This window comes from Colossoma macropomum, unplaced genomic scaffold (genome assembly GCF_904425465.1).
Source record: "Colossoma macropomum unplaced genomic scaffold, Colossoma_macropomum, whole genome shotgun sequence".
NCBI lineage: Eukaryota > Metazoa > Chordata > Actinopteri > Characiformes > Serrasalmidae > Colossoma > Colossoma macropomum.
This window is the reverse complement of record NW_023494796.1, coordinates 27,854,699-27,878,556: the sequence shown is the minus strand read 5'-3', so window position 1 is coordinate 27,878,556 and position 23,858 is coordinate 27,854,699. Positions and strand designations below refer to the sequence as shown.

General features: G+C 38.0%; 1 protein-coding gene across 1 annotated transcript; it reads right to left on the bottom strand.

The window, feature by feature from the left end:
• Window positions 1-7,734: 7,734 nt before the first annotated feature.
• Window positions 7,735-23,849, bottom strand: alpk1 (alpha-kinase 1). The gene is made up of 14 exons (XM_036583206.1): window positions 23,535-23,849; window positions 23,255-23,436; window positions 21,892-22,046; window positions 21,355-21,553; window positions 19,648-19,707; window positions 18,950-19,036; window positions 17,669-17,745; window positions 17,435-17,530; window positions 17,019-17,123; window positions 14,601-16,494; window positions 13,278-13,431; window positions 11,473-11,635; window positions 10,749-10,935; window positions 7,735-8,504 (listed from the first exon to the last, which is right to left on the bottom strand). The coding sequence occupies exons 2-14, from the start codon at window positions 23,349-23,351 to the stop codon at window positions 8,308-8,310; spliced, it is 3,471 nt and encodes a 1,156-aa protein (XP_036439099.1). The 5' UTR covers window positions 23,352-23,436; window positions 23,535-23,849; the 3' UTR covers window positions 7,735-8,307.
• Window positions 23,850-23,858: the final 9 nt, after the last annotated feature.

The window sequence follows — 23,858 nt, the reverse complement described above, 5'->3', positions numbered from 1 at the left end:
GCTGGTCAAGATTTTGTGAATACATTTTTTCCATTCCTGTTTGTCACTGCAGCATTTGTGTCAAAAATAACCCTAAAAATGTCCCCAAAAATAAATAAATAAATATAACATGAATAAGGAATATCATTATGGATTACCTTCGAAATGTAATATAAGGATATAAATAAACCTCTGGATGTAATAAATTAATATGAACAGACTTCTGAATGCAAACATGAATATGTACAAACTTGTAAATCTAATAATGTGAACTTTTAAATATAAATGTACTCGTTTTCAGCCAAGACACTTATATATAACATCAGAAGTTTCCATATTTAGTGTGTCCACTCTACCTTTTATTAGAGCTTCCATTATTTTCAGGAGACTCTCGGTTGTACAAAGAAGTCTGCAGGGATATTTTTCCACACCTCCAAAGTTCAGTCTTATGTACAGTGCTTTGCAAAACCCCTTTAAAGATTGAAAGATCAGATTTGTCTGGACCCCAAATGACACTTTGACATTTTGTGCCGTGTTACATTTTATTTTAAAAAAACTGGCTTTATTGTGTGATTAAAAAAATAGTCACTGAAAAATGCTGTTTGCATAAGTATTCAACCCCTGTATCGTGGAAGCTCCAAGCTTACATGTCCTACAGTTGGCTCACAATTGGCCTCTACACTCTCAGAAATAAAGCTATGAAACTGTCACTGGGGCAGTGCCCCTCTTGTCTCTGGGGTGGGACCCTCAAGAGTACATCTCAATACCTTTAGTCTGGGAACATAACTGTACCATAATCCATTGAAATGATATTTTCTAAGTTGTATTTTCTCCACACACCCCGTCTCGCCTCCAGGCTTTTTATTTTATTGTTCCGATTTAAAATATTAGAAAAGGTGAAAAAAGTATGAAAAGGTACTAATATGTACTTTTTACCTGGAAAAACTTATTTAAGGTTCATAATTGCACCTTAAAGCCACTGTTGTACCTTTGAGGGGACATTTACATTGTTTGTACCTTGATGAACAAAAAATGTACCTGCACGGTACCTTTATTTCGAATAGTGTACCCATGAAACATTAAAAGGTTCACCTTTTCTAGATAAAAGATCCCTTTACTTCAACAAGTACCATTATCAGACTCTGAATCTGAAGAAAAGCTGTGAAAATGAAGACCGAAGAACGTTCTAAAGCAATCAAATTTTAGGAAGACAGGAAAAGTCAATAAAAGTGTTTGGATATCTTAGTGAGCACTGTTTGATCAGTTATGAGGAAATGGAAGCTGCATCAGCACCCAGGCACGGCCTAGACAAAGCTTTTAATCAGCTTTTTTATCTCTATTCCTTTTACTTTCTCCTTCCTCATCCAAGCGGATTGTTATATCTAATCTCCTCACAAATATCTCCTAAAAAAAATGTCGATTTTGACTGGAAATTAATGACTTTTGCACTGTGCTGTAAGTAAACATTTATATGTAATAAATCAACATGACTGAACATCTGAAGTCGTTATGTTATGCAAGCAGCGGTGTCTCTGCATTAGGGGCCTGGCCCCACCAGATGTCGCTGTGGAGCAGTGCACAACATGATCAATAATTCATTATAACTAATATAAATTTATACTTTTCATAGTAGCTAACATTGTTGCGTGTTTATTACATATGACAGTGGTAGGGCTGTCTGATACATCACAAATATCTTGCTGTACCTGTTGTGTAAATGCCAGCAGCTGACCTATTTCTCCTAGCGGTCTTTGTTTGATGAGCGGGGGGCCATCAGCGTTCGTGAGCAGTTGAAAAACACTCTGCACATGTTTGACACGTTTTTCAATAACCAACCGTGGGGCACGATCATGCTGGCCCCATGCTTAGAGCAGCCAATAAAAAAATAATAAATTTACATACGTCCAGACGTTTAGTAACGTTGTTTACTGTATGGACGTTGCTACGCAGCTAGCCACTGTTCCTCATCAGTTGTGGTAGCCACTAATGATAGCAAGGCAATATAATGAGTGAAGTTGAAAATGTAATAACAGTTAAATTTGTTATCCTGCCATTAGAGCAGAAATTAGAGATTAAACATTTGGGACAACACCAGCCAGAGGATTTAAACATCATTCAGTCTGGAAAGGACAAAAACTGCTCCTTCAATCCAGAGAGGTTCAAGCGAAAAACATGGCTAACTGTGAGTGTAGCTATAACACTCCTCTGCTTTCCTTGCCTGCCCTTGTTAAGCTATTACTTGAACTCATTCATGGACTTTTTGACAAGCTTGACCAGATGAAAGATCGTCGTGCATCTTTTCTTTTCAAGCAGTGAACGTCACTGATGAGTCATTCTGCATTATTACAGGGCGTGTTATTCCTAAAGCCCGGAAAGCCTGTTTCCCTGCTCTGATATGTTGCTTTGGATGTTTAGCTGCAGACCACAGTGATAGTAAACTGATAGATTACTTTGGATTTGTAATGCGATGCTGTATAACAAGGTTTTGTGAGATCTAATGTCGTTATCATATCACTCATATTCCTGTCTCCACTTCCACCAACTCTGCACCACGTTTGTGAATTTGTGATTTCATTGATATAGTATGTTTGTCTTTGGATCAGGTTTGTGTGTAGTTTCATTGACAAGTCGGCTGCTGCCCCTACAGTTTATTGTGCCCCACCAGGCTTTCTGTGGCACCAGTTAATTTTTTTTCTAATAAAATACTGAATCTTTTGTACGTTTTTCTGCAATGGAGACTAAATATGGTGAATTAATTTAGTTTGAAACTTTCACAAGGTGCCGCATATGTGTAACAAATTTAAAAAATATATATTTTTAAATAAATAAACAATTAAAAAATCCTGGGAGTGGGAGTCAGTGTTCCCCTTCACTCCATTTTGTCAACAAAGCACAAGTGTACGCTCTGGAGTTGTTGCTGTATTATTACAGTAATGTACAGTAATGAAACAGTAGTGTTTTAATCTGTTTTTAATGTTGAACAGTTCTTTTTAATTACGGAACATAAAGAATGCAGCCTTGTCCATCAGGCATTACAAACATCACATGAATGTACAGCAAGAAAACGGGAAGGAAAAGAGAAGGTCAGACCATGTGGATCATGTGCGAGGGGGGCTTGAAAGTATCTAATGACACATTTAAACTGCTGTTGATGAAGTAAATGTCCAGAGTGATTCTTGCAGATCCATGTTACCCTAAGAATTCTTCATACATTTCAAAAATAGTACAGTTTATAGCCTCTGGCTGCTGATTTTGAGATTTTAACGCCAGCTTACAGTTGGCTGATTCCATGTTTGGCCATATGTGTGTCACTAATGTTACATTTCTTTGCTGTCCATTCTCCAAAATGGTAACTTTACAGGAGAGGGCAAAAACGCTCTTTACTACCAATGTAGGATAACGTAGGTTTTATTCCAAGCAATTTTGGAGCATTTCTGTTGGTCCATCGATCATGGGATCATCTGCTGGGCTCGAATGATACAGAAAAGTAAACATTAAAAAGGAGATATCTGTTTTTCTTTGAACAGTGACGATTTACAGATATGTTGAAATGTAAAGATAAAATACATTATAAAGTGCTCTTCACAACAAGCTGTGTGCATGTCTCCGATACATGAACCAGTAATAAAACCACCACCTAACATCTAAACCACTTAGAAAAAATAGCATTTGTGCCAGCAACCTGAAATATAAGCATTAAAATACTACAAAAATCTTAGCACGCTTGCATTAATATTTGAATCCATTGAAAAGCTCATGCTTGAAACATCTTCTTTCATTAGTTGTTCATTATAGATTATGATAAAAGTACATTTTAGCCCTTCAACATTCACTCAACCCTGTACCATGAAAAATATCTGGAAATATCAATGTCACATATTCAACAGACATTTGCTTTATCCAAGTGTCCTTAATAAACATGCATTTCCTCCTTCTCTTTTCTTTATTTGCACTGTTATTTTGATGTTGACTGATGAGGTCACTTTGAAAGTTCAGCTGTGTTACTGTAATAATAGGTTGAAAGTAAATTATCAATGAAAACATTAACATCACAATGACATTGATTTAGCCACTGCATAAAAGAGATGAACTATCTCAAGAACAATGTATTTATGTTTACATGCCTGTTTTTTTTACATTCAGTGTTGAGAAATGAACATAAATATAAGTTTAAGTAGACTTAACATTGCTGGACTGAATAAGGCAAAAGCCAAAATACTGTGTAATATCAGCCGCCATAGGAAGCAACACAAAACCTAATTGAAACTTTACCCTCAGTAACCGAACAGTGATCTTTCCGCTCCTTCGCTTTTGCCAAAAGAAGAAATTGCATTTGTGGGGAAAGCAGCGTGCTTTCTTGTGAGGACCAGCAAAATGTCCTCACTACTACTGATTTTTTGTCTTTTCCTATCAATATGAGGACATTTAATCCTCATAAAGAGCTGAATACAGGAACAGCAGTGTGTGTGTGTGTGTGTGTGTGTGTGTGTGTGTGGTAGTGGTGAAAGTTTGGACTGGACTAGACGGAATGGACTGAGTCACATGCATCAGTAGAAACAGTGATGTCAGTGTCATATGATGCTTTTCTTCATCAGATCACCTGAGAGATCACAGGGTTAACGAGGTTACAGGTTACAGCCTGCAGCGCTGCAGGTTCTTATAATATTAGTAACGTATCAGCTAATAAAATATGTGCATTACAGGACAAAACCTTGAAAGAAAAAACAGGCCTGTAGAAATTAGCTAGAAATTAAAAGTACACGCCTTTAAAAAAAAAAACATTTTAAAGCATATCTTGTGAACTTTTTAAGCTTTTACTTAATTTTATAATGCTCCCTGGTTTTATTTAGCCATTGATTTTTCATTGTTTTTCCTTCATTCTAATTTTTGCTGTTTATTTGTTCTGGCTTTTATTATGAACTTACTATTCTATTGTAAGGTTGTTCTCATTCATAATGTTATTATTTCATTCTGTCTCAGATTTCTTCAGTTTGTTTTAGAAACATTAACTTTACAAAAATAAGTATGAAAATTAGAGATATTAGTATGATTATTATTTAGTGAGTGTCTAGTCGAAGGGGCAGATTTACTTTTTTGCCGTCACAAACTGTTTTTGGCATAAAAAATAGCTGTCGCAGTTTAATAAAAGGGGCGGAGCTGCACTTTAGTGTCTCTAAAAAGATGAAAGGGGCAGAGCTGTCCTTTAGGGCTTTTGCCTCATTGTATATGCATTTACAGGATCTTCCCTCTCAAAGGACAAAATAATGGAAATAGTTTATTATAAGTTTATTATAAGCACTGAAATGACTTCAGACTGTAGTAAATACAGACTGCAGCTAGCATAAAACACAGTCAACCAATGACTGAAAAGACTTAAAGTCTGTGACTAAACATTTCTGAAGGGGCCTAGTTAGCCTGTTGGCAATACTTGAGAAACATAGCCTGTACTATTGTGGATTACAGACAAATGCAGCTGGTTAGCTCAGTAGCCATAAGGTTTCTATGGCTATTTCATTTAAAACTGATAGACTGTGGTACAGTGTCTTGCTAGACCAAAACCTTTTTGCTGGTTATTTTTTATTTCAGAAGAGTGAAAAATAAAGATATAATACTTATTTTTGCAGGTGACGAGATGAAGTGAGATAACATACAGTTTTTAGCCTCCATTTCAAAACTTTCTGAAAGTCCAGTTGGAGATGTGATGCTGTTTCCAGTCAGGGAGCAGAGTGAACAGTCAGTGCTCACTGTTTTTTTTATTTATTTTTTTTTACAGTGCATTGTGGGAACTTTCAGGCAACAAATAGTCCAGTGCACTGGACTGATTTTGACAATGAGACACCCTAGAAAACAAAAGAAGTGTTTTTGGTTTTTACATGGCAGCCATTGTTGTTGATGAGAGAGAAAAGAGAGAGTTTATCCAGAGATTTTATAAAGGAGGAGGAGACCAGTCACTGGTTGAAATATGAATGGGAAAGCCTGTAACACTCAGCAAGAACAGAACCTGAAAATACAAATTTTTTGTAGGTTACTGAGATAAATGCTACAAACTATTTATGTCATATGAGGTTTTTGTCATATTTTATCAGAGATTTCAGTATGTTTTTGAAGATAATTTGACCTCCCCACTCAGGACAGAGGAGTTTGGTCTTGTGTGGCTGGAAATAACTGCCCGGTGGGGTTGCAAAGATGGCCACTGAGTGAACAGACTTTCCTATAAGGACTTTGGTTTATCACATACATTTATTTATTTTCCAATTTATCATATTATTTGTCATATTATTCTCAATTTGATGAAGGAAATAAAAACTAAATTATTTAATTATAGTAAAACAGCATTTTAAACAGGTATTTCCTAAAACTCTGGATAAATTTTACCCACATCAAAGTGTCTTAAGAGCTGGTTTTGCCCAAATAATGATTGTTTTCTTTCCCAAACTATCTTGAAACTTTTTTGCTTACAATCACTGCTGTACAAGCTGCTCATTACTTTGTGTTGTGGCTTCTGTTACAGAAATGTCACAGTTGAGGTTTAATCACTGCGCAGGGCTGAGGGGATCCTCATCACGAGTTCTAATCATACAGTTCTCGATCTTGCAGGAAGCTCTCAGTGAAATCAAACGTGTTTTACAATACCACACAAATATCAAAAGCACTTTGAATGTCACCGAAGTCAAATTCAGCTCAAACCACTAAACAAACATGTTTCCAAACAGAAAATTTTATTGTTTGTTTTGTTCTTTTGTTGAGTTTATGTCCCAGATTTATTTATTTATTTATTTTCACTTTTCTGCTACTCATTGATTTATTTATTTTCTTATTTATTTATTATTTTTGGCACGCTGCATCCTCCGTAGTTCCGGTCGTCATTACTGTAGAGGAAATCTCTACAATGAACCATTTCACATCAAACCATTCTGAATGACTCTGTTTACATCTCAACCACTGAATTATACAGAAATTTTGAAAAAAAATGGTGCAGTTCCCCTTTAAGTGGACAACACATTTTACTTTTAACACAAAGCCAGTATTATTATAACAATATCAAAAAGCCCAAAAGATAGAAGAATTAATTTTCCTCAAAATAGTTTTCTTCTTGAAGTAAAAGACTCTGATGTTGTATGTAAACATTTAATACACACTGTTAACTCTCCAGTTCATACAGCCCAATTATGGACACTAAGCTGTAACAACAGCCCGTTTTGAATTCACTGTTTTTGTGATGTCATGCAGCAGTTTAGCCCCGCCCATTCATGGTGAAGTTACAAGGAGTGTTTCAGCCCAGAATGCTTTGAATGAGGCTCAAAACAGAGCTCATTTACATAAATCAGTCTTAAAGGCACAGTAACAAATACAGCCTGTTTGTCAAGAATGAAGAGAGGTTGTAAAAGGCATGTAGAAATGAATTATGACTGTTTTGATACGTAAAACCACACAGATGTTATGAGTGGGTCTTAGAGAAGAGAATGAAAAAAGCAGTATATGGTCTCTTCAAACAGATAACAAATGTTACAAAGATACAAATACAAGTTACTTTGGTTAAAGTAATAACAGCCTGAATTTTGTTCATACTTTAGTCCATGTTTATAGAGAACAGTGCATCATAGGGTTTCCTCCGGGTGCTCCAGTTTCCTCCCACAGTCCACAGACATGCAGTCAGGCTAATTGGACACACTAAACCGCCCCTAGGTGTGACTGTGTGTGTGATTGTATATGTCTTTCTGTCCGCCCTGCGATGGACTGGTGACCTGTCCAGGGTGTTTCCTGCTGGGATAGGCTCCAGCTCCCCCCGCGACCCAGAAGCATGAACGTCTTAGACAATATGTGTGTGTGTGGGTCATAGAGTGTCAGAATCCACAAAATCAATTCTGTTAGAGATTACTAATCAACTCTACATGTTTGTTTACAGTTAGCACCATGCTAATCGGTGGGGTATAAGGTCCCATTACTTGTTAGCTACAATAGCCTCATAGCTCCAGTGCTAAAACTAAAGATATACAGATCGACGACATTTTAGAGTTTGTGAGTGGAGTGGAGCAGCAGACGTTTCCACCGCTCACTCAAAGTGTTGTAATCACTCCGCTCCATCTCTGCACCTCCGCACGTTTTCTATTTTTCGCTCCTCTGTTGCTCCTCAGTCACACAACAGAGAAAATCTGCGCCATGTTCTCTCTATATGATCCATTCTTATGGTATTTATTTTATGCCTTGATATTAATAAGACACTTCACATTTTTCATGAAGCATACGATTTATGGCTGTTATTAAATGGAAAACTAAAACATTCTGCACTGCAGAATTTAGCATACTGGGGAGAAAAAACAGAACTAATTATTCTAATGTGCTCCTCTGTTTGAGGTTGCTTAAGGCGGCCCTGCAGATGGGGCTGCAGTGTTCTCCATGCTGCTCCTGCAGGAACTCCATGATGCCAATCTTGTGGAAGTTACTGGGTGATTTCGGCTTTCTGATGGAGTGGATCTGGGGGTCCGTCAGATAGACCAGGCCTTTCCCATTGGCCGTCACCCAGCCTAAATAACAGACAAATAAAAACGAGAAGAAGTAAGATCTGAAGATTAGAAATGATTAGTTTGTTCGTATTTGTATTAGTGGTGTACAATGCATCGATCTGAAGGTGCACTGATTTGATGGAATTAATTACAGCTCTATGCAAAAGTCTGAACACCTATTATTCAAATTCCATGTTTTGTTCATTTTCTAGGAGGAAATACAGAGAATACTGCACACTTTAATGTAGAATTACTGTTTATTTGCTGAATTTAACATATTGTGGGAAAAAACTAAAACTTGACCTGTGCAAAAACTGTTTAACTTTTTTCCATGATGTTAAATTCAGCAAACGGTAATTGTGCATTAAATGGTGCAGAAGTGTGTTCTCTGTAGAGGATGTATTCACTTTTCACGCATACATGTCCTTCCAGAAATTATGGGCTTTATGAGAATTTATCAGTCAAGAATATAAATTACAAGGACTTACACATAAAGCAGTGCCACATTAATATATAAAAGCATTTTACTAATATAGTCTTTCTTTACCAGTCATCAAAAATATAATATTTAGTCAGGTTGAATAAATGAAGGTTAAACAAAAATTTTCATTAAAATACAATTATTTGACACATACCTGTCATTTCTTAATTAACTATTCTTTAATAGATATTACTGTTTAATGAGTAATTGCTGGCAAAAGCAATTTCCTGCAGGATTAATACAACCCCATTTCCGAAAAAGTTGGGACGCTGTGCAAAATGTAAATAGAAATAGAATGCAATGATAGGCAAATCATGTAAACCATATGTTTAAAGGAAAATACTACAAAGACAATATAACAGATGTTGAAACTGAGAAATTTTATTGTTTTTTGAAAAATATATGCCCATTTTGATTTTGATACCAACAACACGTTCCAAAAACGTTGTGACGGGGGCATCTTTACCACTGTGTTTCATCACCTCTTCTTTTACACTCTGTAAGCGTTTGGGAACTGAGGAGACACTGCTGTAGTTTTGAAAGTGAAATGTTTTCTCATTCTTGCTTGATATAGGATTTCAGCTGCTCAACAGTTCAGGGTCTCCTTTGTTGTATTTTTCATTTCATAATGCGCCAAATGTTTTCAGTGGTGGCAGGTCTGGACTGCAGGCAGGCCAGGTTATCACCCGGACTCTTTTAATATGGAGCAATGCTGCTGTAATACATGCAGAATGTGGTTTGACATTGTCTTGCTGAAATAATCAAGGCCTTCCCTGAAAAAGACACGTCTGGATGGCAGCATATGTTGCCAAAACAGGTATATATCGTTCAGCATTAATGGTCCCTTCACAGATGTGCATGTCACCTATGCCATGTGCACTAATGCACCCCTTATACCATCATGAATACTGGCTTTTGAACTGTGCACTGATAACAAGCTGAGTGGTCTTTAGCCCGGAGTACACAGCAGCCATGATTTCCAAAAAGAATTTCAAATGATGGTTCGTCAGACCACAGAACACTTTTCCACTTCCCCTCAGTCCATTTTAAATATATACGGTCATATATCTGGTTTCTTCTTTGCATTTAAAAGTTTTAACTTGCATTTGTGGATGCAGTAATGAACTGTTTTCACAGTTCAGTGGTTTTCGGAAGTGTTTCTGAGCTGATGCAGTGATTTCCTCTACAGAATCATGTCTGTTTTTGATGCAGTGCCACCTGAGGGTCCGAAGATCACAGCCAGCAAATACTGTTTTTTGGCCTTGTCCCTTTCATACAGAGATTTCTCCAGATTCTCTGAGTCTTTTAATGTTATTAAGTACCATAGATGATAAAAAAAAAAGCAAAAGTAAACTATTTTAAATTGAGAAACGTTATTCTTGAATTGTTGCACTATTTGCTCGCGCAGTGTTTCACAGAGTGGTGAGCCCCTCCTCATCTTTACTTCTGAAAGACTCAGCCTCATCTTTGTTTATACCTAATCATGTCACTAATCTGTTGTCAATCAACCAGCTGGTGTTTTTTTTTAGCATTACACAACTTTACCAGCCTTTTGTTGCCCCCGTCCCAACTGTTTTGGAACGTGTTGTTAGCATCAAATTCAAAATGGTCATATATTTATAAATATATTTTTATATAAATATAGGGTTTAAATGATTTGCACATCATTGCATTTTGTTTTTTATTTACATTTTGCACAGCGTCCCCACTTTTTTGGAAATGGGGTTGTAAAATTTTATCTTAAAATCAGCAGACTGTTTAAATCTCTGAGCTAAATGTCTCACCTTGCAGGTCCACCACAACCTCCTTGTATTTGGTGAACTCGTAGGTGAAGTGGCCAAAAGCAATGCCGTATTTAGTGGTTGAGTATCGCTCGTTTCTTTTCGTCCTGTTGTTGGTGAGTTTCACAAATTCCCCCAGCATGTATGGCTCCACAGAAATGCATGCTACAATACAGTCAGCCTCCAGGATCTGGAGAACAGATAATTAACAGGTAATAATGCTTAAACCAGGTGTCATTAGGATGAAGTTGGACTAGAAAAGAGCCAAATTGAAGTTCATGTGACTGTTCAGGTGACGATTAGGATGGTGACTAGCCATTACAGTTGAGTAGTCATGAATAGAGATTCATTTAAGGGTCCATATCTTAAGTTTTTCCTGTATTTGGTTATTTCCAACCTTTCTTTACCTCATAAAATTAAAATAGCTGTTTTTGTCACTGTGCCCTTTAAGGCTGATGTATGTAAATGAGCTCTTAAACTTTTGCGTGCAACTTTATGCTCAGTGGGTGGGGATAAACTGCTTTTTGCTGAGTGGGTGGGGCTACACTGCTGTATGCTGAATGGGGAGACGTGTTCAGAAACGTGTTCATGCTTATGACATTGCAACGATGCCCTAGTTTCCACATATGCACTGTGAAGTGAGGGGTACGTTTTGTATGCTGTAACAGTGTTTAAAGGAGAGAACAATTTAAAGAAAGAGAGATAATGATATAGAGATGTCTGTTACCAGCAGAAGTTCAGAGGGGATGTAGAAGATCTGTGTGGTGATGTTACTCTCGTAGAGGCACTTGTTGAACTCCATGACGTAATACTGCGCCGTCATCTGCCTCTCCACGTCCGCCAAGTGAGCGTGAGCGCTCCTTTCTCTCAGATACTCCTTCCCTACATAACTGAGGAGCAGAGCAGCACAGAAGCTCACAATAAGGCTTGGTTTTGAACCAGTCACGTATTATGATGTAGTATTTTGAAGCACCATTGCTCTGCTCGTGGAACAGATTTCAGAATTTGCATCAGCTCAAGTTCCACTTTGATTTAATTCAGTCAATTCAATCTACAAACTGAAATACAGCCTATAACACACATCTATTCATGAACGTTTTTAAGTGTTTGGAAAACAATAATTAAGATGCATGAAATGCAAACTTAAGTTAAATTCAGTGCAAAAACTGTATAAACAAGTATCAGTCAAGTAGAGTAGCAATTGTTGTTTAAGCTATTGAACATGAGAGGGAGTGTCTTATAACAAATAACATCACAGTAACTGGGATGCAGTTACGAGCTGAAGATGAGTACAGAGTATCATCACAGCCGTGGCATTATTTACCATAACACGCCACCTCCAATGTTCTACTGGTTTATACAACAGATGATGAAAAAAGTAAAGTGAAGAAGCTTTGAACATTATATCAAATGTGCTTTAATAACAGCAATTCCTACCATGAAAAAAAGCAGTAAAGTTGCTTTATATTGGACATTTGGCTGATGTTCGACTTTCCACGATTTTTCATGAAATTCAAACCTACACTTTCTGACTTTTGAAAGACAGAGCAAACCTCAACTAAATATATTCAAAAATGTGTGTCGTTAATTTTGCTGAACATACTGAATTTTTTTCCCATATATTTAGCTAATAATGAAGGTAAATCACATCAAATCACTTGAAGGAAAGAGAGTGCAAATCATAGTAGGGGAGGCCATTTTCTACTACTACTTTTAGTTAAATATATGGGAAATGAACTTCAGGAAGTCATTCACATAATGCACTTTTTAGATGGTTCCTAAAGCACTGTGAAACTTTAAGAACATAACGTAAAAGTTTTTTTTGTTGTAGTTTGTTGTTTCTCTTTTAGGAGTGAGAAAATGTAGGTTTGATCATTTTTTGGAGATTTGTTTAATGAGAAATAGAGGAGATAATGTAGAATATCCAGTAAATGTCAGGGCTGGATTGTCCAATGGGTTTTATGGGCATGTGCTCAGGGGCCCAAGCCACTAGGGGGCCTTCACGAGCAATAATGAGAAAATCTAAACAGCTGTTTTGACTACCGGGGGGCATCTTACTAGCGACACAGCAGAAAATAAGCTGATTTCTCGCTGTGTTACTGCTGGTCATAATCCCAACACTCTCCACTTCTCTCCTAAACATCCGCTTCATTTTCTCAATCATTTTTTTCATTTTCTCAAAGGAACCATTCAGCTATCTGCCATTACCTCAGTCAAGCTTTCAAGTTTTTAGCAATAAGCTAAGTCACTATTTGCATGAGCCAAGACTTAAAACGTATGATAATATTAAACACAGTTGATTTTATCACAGCCATCTCACACTAAACAATCAAGATGACACGAGCGCAACACAACTCCAGCAAGACTCTTGTGATTTTATTCCAACATTGGAAATTTGTCTACGACAGTGAAATCGCTTGAAAAGTTGTTTGCTGTAAGGCCGGCATTAGTTAACATCTAATAGTTAAAATGATTTTGGCCCCAGAGTTATAGGCAAGTCCTGTTTATTTCATGCTGCGGTTGTGACCCCACCTGCCCAGCATTTGCTCCTGGTGAAGATACTGGATCCTGAATGCCTGTCTCTGCCCCCCCTTCACAGCCACCTGCAGCAGCTCACCCACATACACACTCGTCTCGCAGCCCGTCCACCTGTCAGTGGCTTTGGAATACTTCAGTACGAGCGCACCTGAAACAAGAACATACCCTTTATGCCCTCTAATATACAGTGCCTTGCAAAAGATTTCAAGCCCTTAAGAAGTTATGAGATTTGTTTTTGACTGCAAATAACATTTTTATTGCCAATAAATATGTTGTTAAAGTACATTTTTTAAAGTCAAAATTCATTATTCAATGAAAAATTCAGCCCCTTCAGACTAGTAAAGTGCAGAAAGTGCGCAAAAGTCTAAGGCACCAAAGCAAATTGCTCGAAACCATTTATCTCAGTAGTAAATGTGTTTTTGCCAGTAAAAACACCTTTTAACATTACAAATATTAATGCAGTAAAAAAGTAACATGAACATTTGTTTTCAAAACAGTAGTTCTTGTAAGATGGTTAGAAAAACACAGGTTTCTCATTGATGCCTACAGGCACTGAATGGATTTGTTAAATACCATTTTTAAGCAAAATGCAGTTACTGCCCAATGAAATATCCTTTCAAATATTAATTTCTCAAGTGCTCAAAACTTTTGCACAATATTGTATATATGTTGTTGTAGCTAATCAAACAATGACAAATTACTCCTATAAAAAATCCTAACAGTGTAACCCTTTAAACACACATAAAAAATAGCATTAAAAGTGAATATCTCACTCTAAATGTAGGTACTGTGATATAAACTGAGTGTGTTCTACAGTTTCTCATTAGGTTGAATGAATAACTCACTCTAAATGTAGGTACTGTGATATAAACTGAGTGTGTTCTACAGTTTCTCATTAGGTTGAATGAATAACTCACTCTAAATGTAGGTACTGTGATATAAACTGAGTGTGTTCTACAGTTTCTCATTAGGTTGAATGAATAACTCACTCTAAATGTAGGTATTGTGATATAAACTGAGTGTATTCTACAGTTTCTCATTAGGTTGAATGAATATCTCACTCTAAATGTAGGTACTGTGATATAAACTCAGTCTGTTCTACAGTTTCTCATTAGGTTAAATGAGATTTTTACTACTGTTTTGTTAAACCTGCCCAACCTAGCAACAGTAGCTTTGAAGGAATGCATTTGTGGGTGGAGCATACAATTCCTATTGTGATAGTATAATTATAAAAAATAATCCACCATGTTTGAAAAACTGCCCTTTAAAAATTTCCTAGAACATTGCTACTAATGTAGAACGTTAAAAAAAACGTACTGTAAGCTTTGCTGTACTGGCTGAGTTTGAAGGTTCTTTTTGGCAGTCTTCTTAGCAAGCAGTCCTGACAAACCCCTGAGAAGAGAGATTTGTAGTCCTGCTCTGTCAAAACAACACTTCCCATGGTGCAACCCTGGAAACATTCTTCGCAAGAATTCATGCTGGTAGAGGACGCGTCAGCCGTGCTGTTCTTGCCTACATTCTTTTCTAGTTTTGCAGATACTGGAGAAGGTTGATAGTCTTCTGCTTCAGTCTCAAGGAGAGGAGCAGCCCTCAAATTGTTTTGCATTCGAGAATCAACAGGATCAGTATGTTTAGCTTTGTTACCTGAAGTTGTAGTTCCTTGTGTTGTAAGTTCAGACTGCACCATTTCATAAGACTCAAACTCAGTGGACAGCAGCGATTGATTCAGTTGATTGTTCCGCGAGTCAGATTCACTTAGTTGACCTTTTTGAGACTTTGCTGAGGCATTTTTAGCATTGCGCCCATTTGCTTGGTTATCAGCTAATGTGAAACCAGAGAGACCATTACTTAAAAAAGACACTTCTGGATCCTCAACAGTCTCGATGGCACTCTGGTCTTGTACGCGTGTCTGAGAGCGGCATCGTTCTTGGGAACCTGAAGTGGTTTGGCCTCCTTTGCTAATCGGCGATGCTGAACTGTTGAGGTTTACTAACTCGAAGGGACTGTCAGGGCCGTCCTCACTTGTTACCGTCTCACATTTTTGATCAATTATAGACTTGTCCTTCAAGATCTCTGCAAGTTCTCCAGTTGGAGGAGATTTGGAGAATGAGATACTCTGCCATGAAGAGCCCAAGCTACTGCTACGAGAGCCTGAAGTCATTCTTCTGTCTTTGCCTTTCTCTGTGTCATTAGCATCAATCTTGCTGAGGATTTGATCATCGTCATCGTCACTCTCCAAGGTGGAAAGATCTTGCTGTGACTGCTGGTGGGTATCATCATAAACATCGTCCTCTGTTTCTGTGCAACAGAATGGATCAACAAGAACAGAAGAAGCTCCAGAATCAGGCATGTTTATCCACGAGGATCCCAAACTGCTGCTTCCTTGAGAGGTTCTTGCCCCTTGTGCACTGTGGCCTTCAGAGTTCTCACCAAGCTTTGAACCTCTACTGCTGCAGTGATCTGGATGGTACTCATCAAAGTCCAATGTAGCATCAAGAATTTCTTTTTGAAGGACTTCTACGGAAGGATCTGAGGATACTCTCGGTTTGTTGGAGTCCATAATGTCTTTATTAGCGTCTCCTTGTAGACTCGTACTGGTGCATTCTGTTGCGAGCGATTCCGTTAGGGTTGTCTGAAATGCTGTGATGCAGTTAGCATGCGCAGCACCTTGCCCACTTCTTCTACCTTTCTGTTCAGAAGCTTTAAAAGCCTCGCATACGGATTTGTGGTGCTTCTGAAAAGCTTCCATCATCTTGGTAAAATCACCAAGAGTGAACGGAACAGGTCTGTCCTCCATAGCACGGTAACTATCGGGCATAAACGAACGTGGGTCCGAACTGACAAAAGCTTTCACTTTCAAAAGGGACTTGACACGCTGTACCTTCGCCATGACTTCAGAAGACACTGCCCCTTTATCAGAGTCATCCTTAAAGCAATAAGAATACAACAGAGCATTGGCTTCCTGGCAAGCTTGAATAGCCATAGTAACCTCTTCGGCTGGACCAAGCGTCCATTTGTTTGTAATGGCTAAGCAGTAAGCTGCTTTTATCAGCGTGTGTAGCTCTTGTTGACTGGTGACCGCATCCGTCTCTGCCTTTGTTAGCAAACCATTCTCGAAGGCTTCCTTAGCCAGAGTGAGATAGCGCTGTTTCTCTGCAGCCGGGCAGTTTTTGGAGAAACTGTACGACAGCAGACAAGTTCCCTGAGTAACCTAGAGAGTTTACAAGATGAGAAAAATAAGATTTAATTGAAAACAATGCCGCAAAATAGCAATACTGCATTCCTTCATTTACTAAGACACAGAACAGTTTCAGTATAGTATAGGTTCATTTGTACACCATCATTTACAGTTTTGTTATTATATAACAATAATTGTTTTTTGTTTTAGTTGATAACTTTCAATTTCAATTTCACTTACTGTAGTTCTCTGTAATAATTTATGGTCAAGTTATTTACCTCAGAATTTCATCATATACATATATGCAGAAGATGAATGTGTGATTGTATTTAATATTATATACTATGTTAGTGTGCTGTAGAGCTGTGAAAGAAGAGGAAGCTGTAAAACATCAAGAATGAAGTTCTAATAGCATTAGTTTTAGTATAAGTATATACATCAACTTTACTTACTAGAACAGATAAAAGATACTTACTACAGCAGATTAAAAAAAGTTTATAACATGTTCATAAATGCTTATATACAGTTTGCAAAGATTGAGTAGGACAGCAACGCACCATGTGAGTGAGCACATACAGAGAGCCAAACTGACTGTAGATGACGGCCATTTTAGCAGCCTGAGCTGCACAGAGCAGCCGATGCCTGCAGTCTCCCAGAAATCCCTGAAAAAGAGGCAGCACAAGCAGTTTGCTGACTCGCTATAGTGCATTATTACAACTGAGACAAATACACTGCTTACAACAAATTGCTAACAATATTATCGCTGTCTGGACAAAAAATAAGTATATCCATTTTTCATTTGGGCTCCACAGATGCACTTTATGCTCTTTACATTAACTTTTTTAATTAAATTCTCATTAAAAGTAAAGAAGGTTTTTGCCTTGACCAGTAAAATTACTATTTTGGAGATGCTTCTTTCTCGTCAGACAGCGACAGCCTGTTTCGTAAAGTCAGTTAAGTGAGTGTTTCCTACCAGGTTGATATGAGGCCTCATCTGAAATGTAGCAAAGTCTTTATCATTCATCGAGATCAGAACGTTGGCCAGAAGCCCGAGGGATGTTCCGATTCCCTGTGATTAGCAGATTTTGAAAGCACTGTTTTCGGAACGATGTCTACTCAGACATTCTTCATCTCATGCAACATTCAAAATAACTGATTACCAGTGCTTTGAGTGTAAAATGTCTCAATCTTCTACCATGTACTGTACCTTTTTATCAGGTAGAGGTAGAATGTAGAACCCGATGAGTGAAGCCCAGATGAGTTCTGCAGCCTCCAGCCACAACCCTGCAACACGGCAAGCAGACTTCACACACTTTACTCTGAAGGTCTCTCATAACTACAGAGCGAACATGTCAGTTTCATAGTAGTTAGAGCTGCATGATATGGACTGTGGTCATATTGTTATGTATTTCAGCTGCCATGTTACTTTGCGATATATTAAGAACACAAAGTCATGTGTGAATCCTTAAGGTAACAGTTAAAAACTGACCAGCATTATTTTAACCAAAATACTTTCCTTTTGTTGGATTACATGAATAGTTTTATTCATAAGAACACCCAGAGAAATGATCAGGAGCTGTGATTGGTGATTGGTGAGAGGGCTCATTTGCATATTGAAGCCTTAGATGATAACAGTATTACAAAGAGTAAAAAGATAATGATTAACAAACCATATATTATGGAGCCCTAGTAGTGAAGGCCACTGCATCACGTTGTAGCATCAGATAAAGTATGAAGCACCACTATAAAGCCAGGATTATCAAGTTATCGACTCTTGGGCACAAATGTTTGGTGAGCTCCTACCTGGCTACCTTTTTGGGTGGTCAATGATTTTTTTTTTTTTTTAATGATATCACAGCACAAGGCCTATGCTGCACCACTATGGCAGCACACTAACCACAGTGTTGGACACGTCACCATTATAAACACATTTTTTTCCAGTCGAGACAAAACAATCGCAAGATTACACACACATTACCACAGTTTAACATAAACCCAGCAACTAATGCAAATTTCCCTATAAAGCATGTGTCTGCTCTTCACAAGCACATTTAGGCCCAATCCTATTTCGCCCCTTGCTCCTACCCCTATGCCTCTAACAGAGCCATATTAATTTTATCAATTTTAATTAAAACATAGATTTCCTCTGTATAGATTGTCCATGACTGTACTTGTACGTAATGTGCGTGTGTGTATTCTACCTGCAACAGCTGTATCTTGTTCAAAGTCAGTAATACTGTCTGATCTTTGAAATGACGTTTTCAGTGATTGGTGGTTCTTTCTAAATAAAGTACTGAAAAGACTGTTGGATTTCCAGTTGGTACAGATGTGTTTGGGTTTAGAGAGGAAGTAATAAGTAATATGATCCCATTACAGTCTGAGAGAATAATCAGTAACTTAGTAATGTATTACGTTTTTGAGTAACTACCCCAACAGTGTTAATAACTGAATAATAACCCCATACCCTGCACACATTTTAGAAGCTCACCTAACTTTTGGAGCACCTGTCCCCGCACTTGCACACTGACAGCCTGTACGAGAATCTGATCACTGTCTCTGTGGTACTTCCAGCATCCTGTACCAGAAATACATGTTAGTGAACAGGAGAATGAGCGTAATATCTATTAGGTTTGGCATCAAGTTTAATAGCTAAAATCAGGTATCTCCTGTTTTCTTTGGTGGTGCAAAAAATGGTAATAGATTAGCATTCTAGTGGCATTTTCCTTTGGGCAGTGCGGAACAGCACAGTCCAGTTACAAATCCGAACCCAGCACTCCCTATATCGCATCACATAACAGAGTCATGACTGTAGGCAGGGCTCTCTGGATGTTGTGTGGTCACATGATTTCTCAAGCAACACTAGTGCTAAAAGTAAACACAAACAATAGTAGCGCCAACTGAGGAGCTTCAAGATCAGATTTAGCCTTTACTGCATTTTTACTGCATGGTTTATGTAGAGAGTCAGACAGTGTCCTGTTTTGGTACACTTGGTACCCCAGCAAGATGGGTAGCCAAATCCAGCACAGGTACTCAGGTGCGGTACAGTTAGCCGTGGAAATATGACACAATGCTTGATCACAGGGTTGTAACTGTACCGAACCGCACTGCCTGGTCGAAAAATGCCATACCATGAACAGATACCATGGACAGCAGTCCAGGTCATATTTCTCGACTGATGACACTTACCAGTTGCTCCACAATTACTGATCAAGCTGCTCAGTATGTACTCTGCTTTCTGTAGTTTACCTAAAAAAAAAGAGTGAACAACATTTAAATGTATTGTATTAATGCAAGTGTTATTGGAGTTTTGTAACAGTACAATAATTAAGTAAAAGTTTACACAGTGTATGTTTTGTTTACCTATTTAACTCCAAGGAATTGTGGTTGGACAGACTTCAATTTCTCACTCAGAACTATACTATAAGCTTAGATATTACATTCATAGTTGTTACTGAATAATTCATAGTAGTTATTTAAACATTCACAGTAGACACTGAATGATTCATAGTAGTAAACGAATACAGTTTAGTAGATTTTCATAGTAGATTCATAGTAGACGCTGAATAATTCACTATCTACTATGAAATATTTAACTACTGAATTTTTCAATTGTAGATACTGAATAATTCATAGTATTAACTGAATATTTCATAGTAGAAACTAAATAATTAACCTTTACTGAAAAATTCATAATCATTGTATAGTAGTTGAACATGAAATTGTTATGTACAAAAAGTCTGAGACCACTGGTGAAAATGGCTTATTCCTTTCTAATTTAATACAAGGTTTTGGTTACAATTATTACAAATATTATCAGCATAACAATCTGAATGAAAAATATATTTTTTGAAACGTTTACATAAATTTCAGAATTTCTTAGTATTTGGTACAGCATGTCCCACTTTTGCTTTAATGACAGCATGCACTGTTTTTGCAAAAGCCTTTATTCAGTACATCAACACCTACCTAAGGGCTGTGTGACCATGTGTTTGAATGGAAGGAATAAGACTAAAAAAAAATCTGAGCGTTTTGTTCAAAGGCCTTTACATCACAAATTTCTCAATTTTCACAAAACTTTTAAAGTGCAAAATCTTAAAACCTTTCCTCTTCATTTTAACTGTCATACCTTTTCTGTTTTAAAATTTGCTTTCACGTTTTCTGTTTTCAATTTCAAAACTTTTTGCTGTTTATTTCCAGGTTTGAATGAAAAAATACCAGATTTCCGATGTGGTCTCAGACTTTAGGACCCCAGTGTATTTTTTTATTATTTTTTGTGGACGAGAAACTAGAGATGCATCCGTACACCTTTAACTTTCTGAAATATTACATAGATCTATGACTAAGCATAACTGTACAACTGGAAATGCCCCATGTCCTCCCACTATTCCAGCCCCATCCCCCTAGTTACACTAGGCTTTTACCTTAGGACAGGGTGTCCGGTCTTATCTGCAAAGGGCCGGTGTGGCTGCTGGTCTTCATTCTAAACAAGCAGGAGCACAGCTGACTCTTCTCGTTTAAGTAGTTAGCCTCAGTCTTCAAACAGCTGACTCCTGCTTTGCTGGAATGAAAATCTGCAGCCACACCAGCGCTTCGCAGATAAGACTGGACAACTTTGCTTTAGGAGGACTGTGCTATAAGAAAATGGAAAGAGACCACTAGGAAAACACTGCCTTATCAGTTTGAACCTCAGATGAATTGGAATAAATGTGAAATTGGCTCTTTGGTAACAAATTTGGCCAATACAAATACCAGTTTATGTAATCATAATAAAGCATCGTACAAAAAGTACATTTATGAGTGCAGGTACCTTTAATATTAAACCTGGGGAGGAAAGTGGGAACCAAACAGAACAGTACTACAGATTAGATCACCTGTGGTGCTGAATGAGCTCACCAGTGTTGAGGTAGATGCGAGCCTGCCGTATGACGATCTGCGGGGCCACAGGGGTTTCTGGGTAACGTCTGTGTAGTGCTTTAGCGATTTTCAGCAGGGTGTGTGAGCTGTCGATCCAGTAGAGGAAACGATCCATCAGAAACACCGCTGACATCGCCCACAGCGGCTCCGCGGCCGAGATACAGGCTTTTAGAAATGCCTGTCAACAACAGGAGGATGCATGAGTCTGGAAATTCCCCAAAAGGATAGCTGGGTTGTGTCGATACACACTGAGAACAGGTGATTGCGCAAGCAGTATCATGCAACCTGGGATATTCTATGAATTATATGTCATGTACGACAGTTTTTTATCTTATGGCCAACCGCATAAACCTTATAAGAACATTACACTTGTCTTATATAGTATAAGTACAATTCTACTAATGGAGTTCACCTTTAAAAGTGGCAATAACAAAAGCGTGCTGTAATTATATATGAATAATTCCTAACTCATATATACATACATGGTTATTTCTGACTGCCTTTTGGTTTTGTTACCATTAGCTGAGGTAGATGCTGGTTGATGAGGTCCATCGTGTTGACTTTGTCTTCCGATTCCACTGAACGCTTATACTGCCACTTCTCCTCCACGAACGGCCACTTCATATCCACAGCCTCCTGCAGCAGTGAGTTCAGTTCAGCCGAGAGCAGGCCTAGTGGTCAAAAGATCAGAAGTCTAATCATTTAGAGTAAGTGTGTTTACAGAGGTCTTTACAGTGGTGGTGATAGGAACCAGGGGCTGTGTTGTCTACAACACAAATACAGCCATTTTATTTACTATCCAAAACCACCAGTGAACCTACACGAGTGTTCTGAGGTTTTATATGTTGATGATGGTAAAACGGTGATAAATCTGAAAAAATAAGTTTTCTTCCAGTACTGTTTTGCTTTACAGTGCCGTGCATGCGCCCCTCCACCATGGATGGATTTTAAAAGTACATTTTAGGCCAAAACATTTTGTAAAACAGTGTCTCAGCAGGAATCTTATTCATAAACATTTCATGTAATAACTTTCTGTGAGGGAGCTTTTAGAGGTGGACGTCTGGTTTCTGTCACCACCACTGTCAACGATTCTGCCTCGGTAAGTTTCACATGAAACCACTGACTATTTTATTAAGCATAAACGTTGAAAAATCTATTCAAGAATATGAGAGCAGAAATCAAGTTCTTTAAGGACTATTTTGTTTTGTTATAATAGAAACCAGATTTAATTAACCCCCTTAAATTCTCAGGCTTATGACCTCATCTATTGGTCAATAACTGTGGGAAAAACAATGCAACTCCTTTATTCTTAAAGGGGAATTCCACCTTTTTTTTTTTTCAAAATCCCTACATAAATAAATGGTTAAGATGGAAGCAAAGTCAGTCAGAGTGGTTTGGTGTGAAATGCTTTATTCTAGAGAAACTTACCAAGTCAGAATTGTTTCCAGTGGCGCTGAAGGGAACCAGACGCCACCAGTTCCCTCATATAATTAAATTGTTGTATGTGCTGCCTGATGTCTGAGACACTGTTCTACCACAGTTTTTCGATTTTGGCCTAAATCATCAACCATCATCAACACGATATATAAACACTCAGAATACAAATGCTGATTCACTGGTTGTGTGGATAGTAAATAAAGTTGCTCTATTTGTGTTGTAGACATGGCGATCCCTGGTTCCTATCACCACCACTGTAAAGATATCTGAGTCTCTACAATCAACCATTTCACACCAAACCACTCTGAATCTGAATCTGGACTTGTTTTCTGGTCCTGTAAGGGGTCAACTTCATTCTCCTAGTAAGACTTTTTCAGTGTGTTGCTTAACCAAAGAAACAGACACTGCTTGACTTATAGACAGTGTATTTGTGTAACATTACCTCTGGTTGACTTGAAGGTTTCTTTGTCCAGTGTGGGCACCTCTCCTGCTAGCCGCAGGCACTCCTCCAGCACTGTGGTCAGCTCCGGAGTGTTCATATCTGCTCTGGCCAGCTCCCCGTCCACTTCTTAACACACTGTGAGTGAACAGACCTACCAGTGTCCAAGTCACATGTGCTTCAACCTATCGAAGAAGTCTGTCAGTGAGATATCTGTCCCAAAAGCACGACTCTCTGAACTTAACAACGTTGATCACTTAGGATGTTTATCTGTTGCTCCTACCTGGATGTGAATGACTGTCACATCGTCATGAGGACCGCTTGAGTTTCTGTCACTTTGTGTTTTAAGTGGAGTGGGAAATTACTGAGCTACGATGTAATATCAGTATTTCTGGTTTATGGAAAGTTGCCGCAATTCCAGATTCTCCTACTTCCTTATGCTGAAGCTACGTTAGACACTCTTGCTTGTCATTGGGCTAAACAAGGTGATGCAACAGGCAAAGCAATCTGTGAACCAGGACACACAGAGATCGTGTACACATAATCATATTTACCGACAAATGGTGGAAATGTAACTTGCGAAGGACAAACAAGCTGATCACGGCGC

Excerpts from the sequence above, each read along its gene's own strand:
- alpk1 (XM_036583206.1), bottom strand. The coding sequence starts at position 23,351 with ATGAACACTCCGGAGCTGACCACAGTGCTGGAGGAGTGCCTGCGGCTA. Across the intron at positions 22,047-23,254 it reads AACCTTCAAGTCAACCAGAG|GCCTGCTCTCGGCTGAACTG; the intron begins GTAATGTTACAC and ends TTTGACCACTAG. Across the intron at positions 8,505-10,748 it reads GGTTGTGGTGGACCTGCAAG|GCTGGGTGACGGCCAATGGG; the intron begins GTGAGACATTTA and ends TCTGTTATTTAG.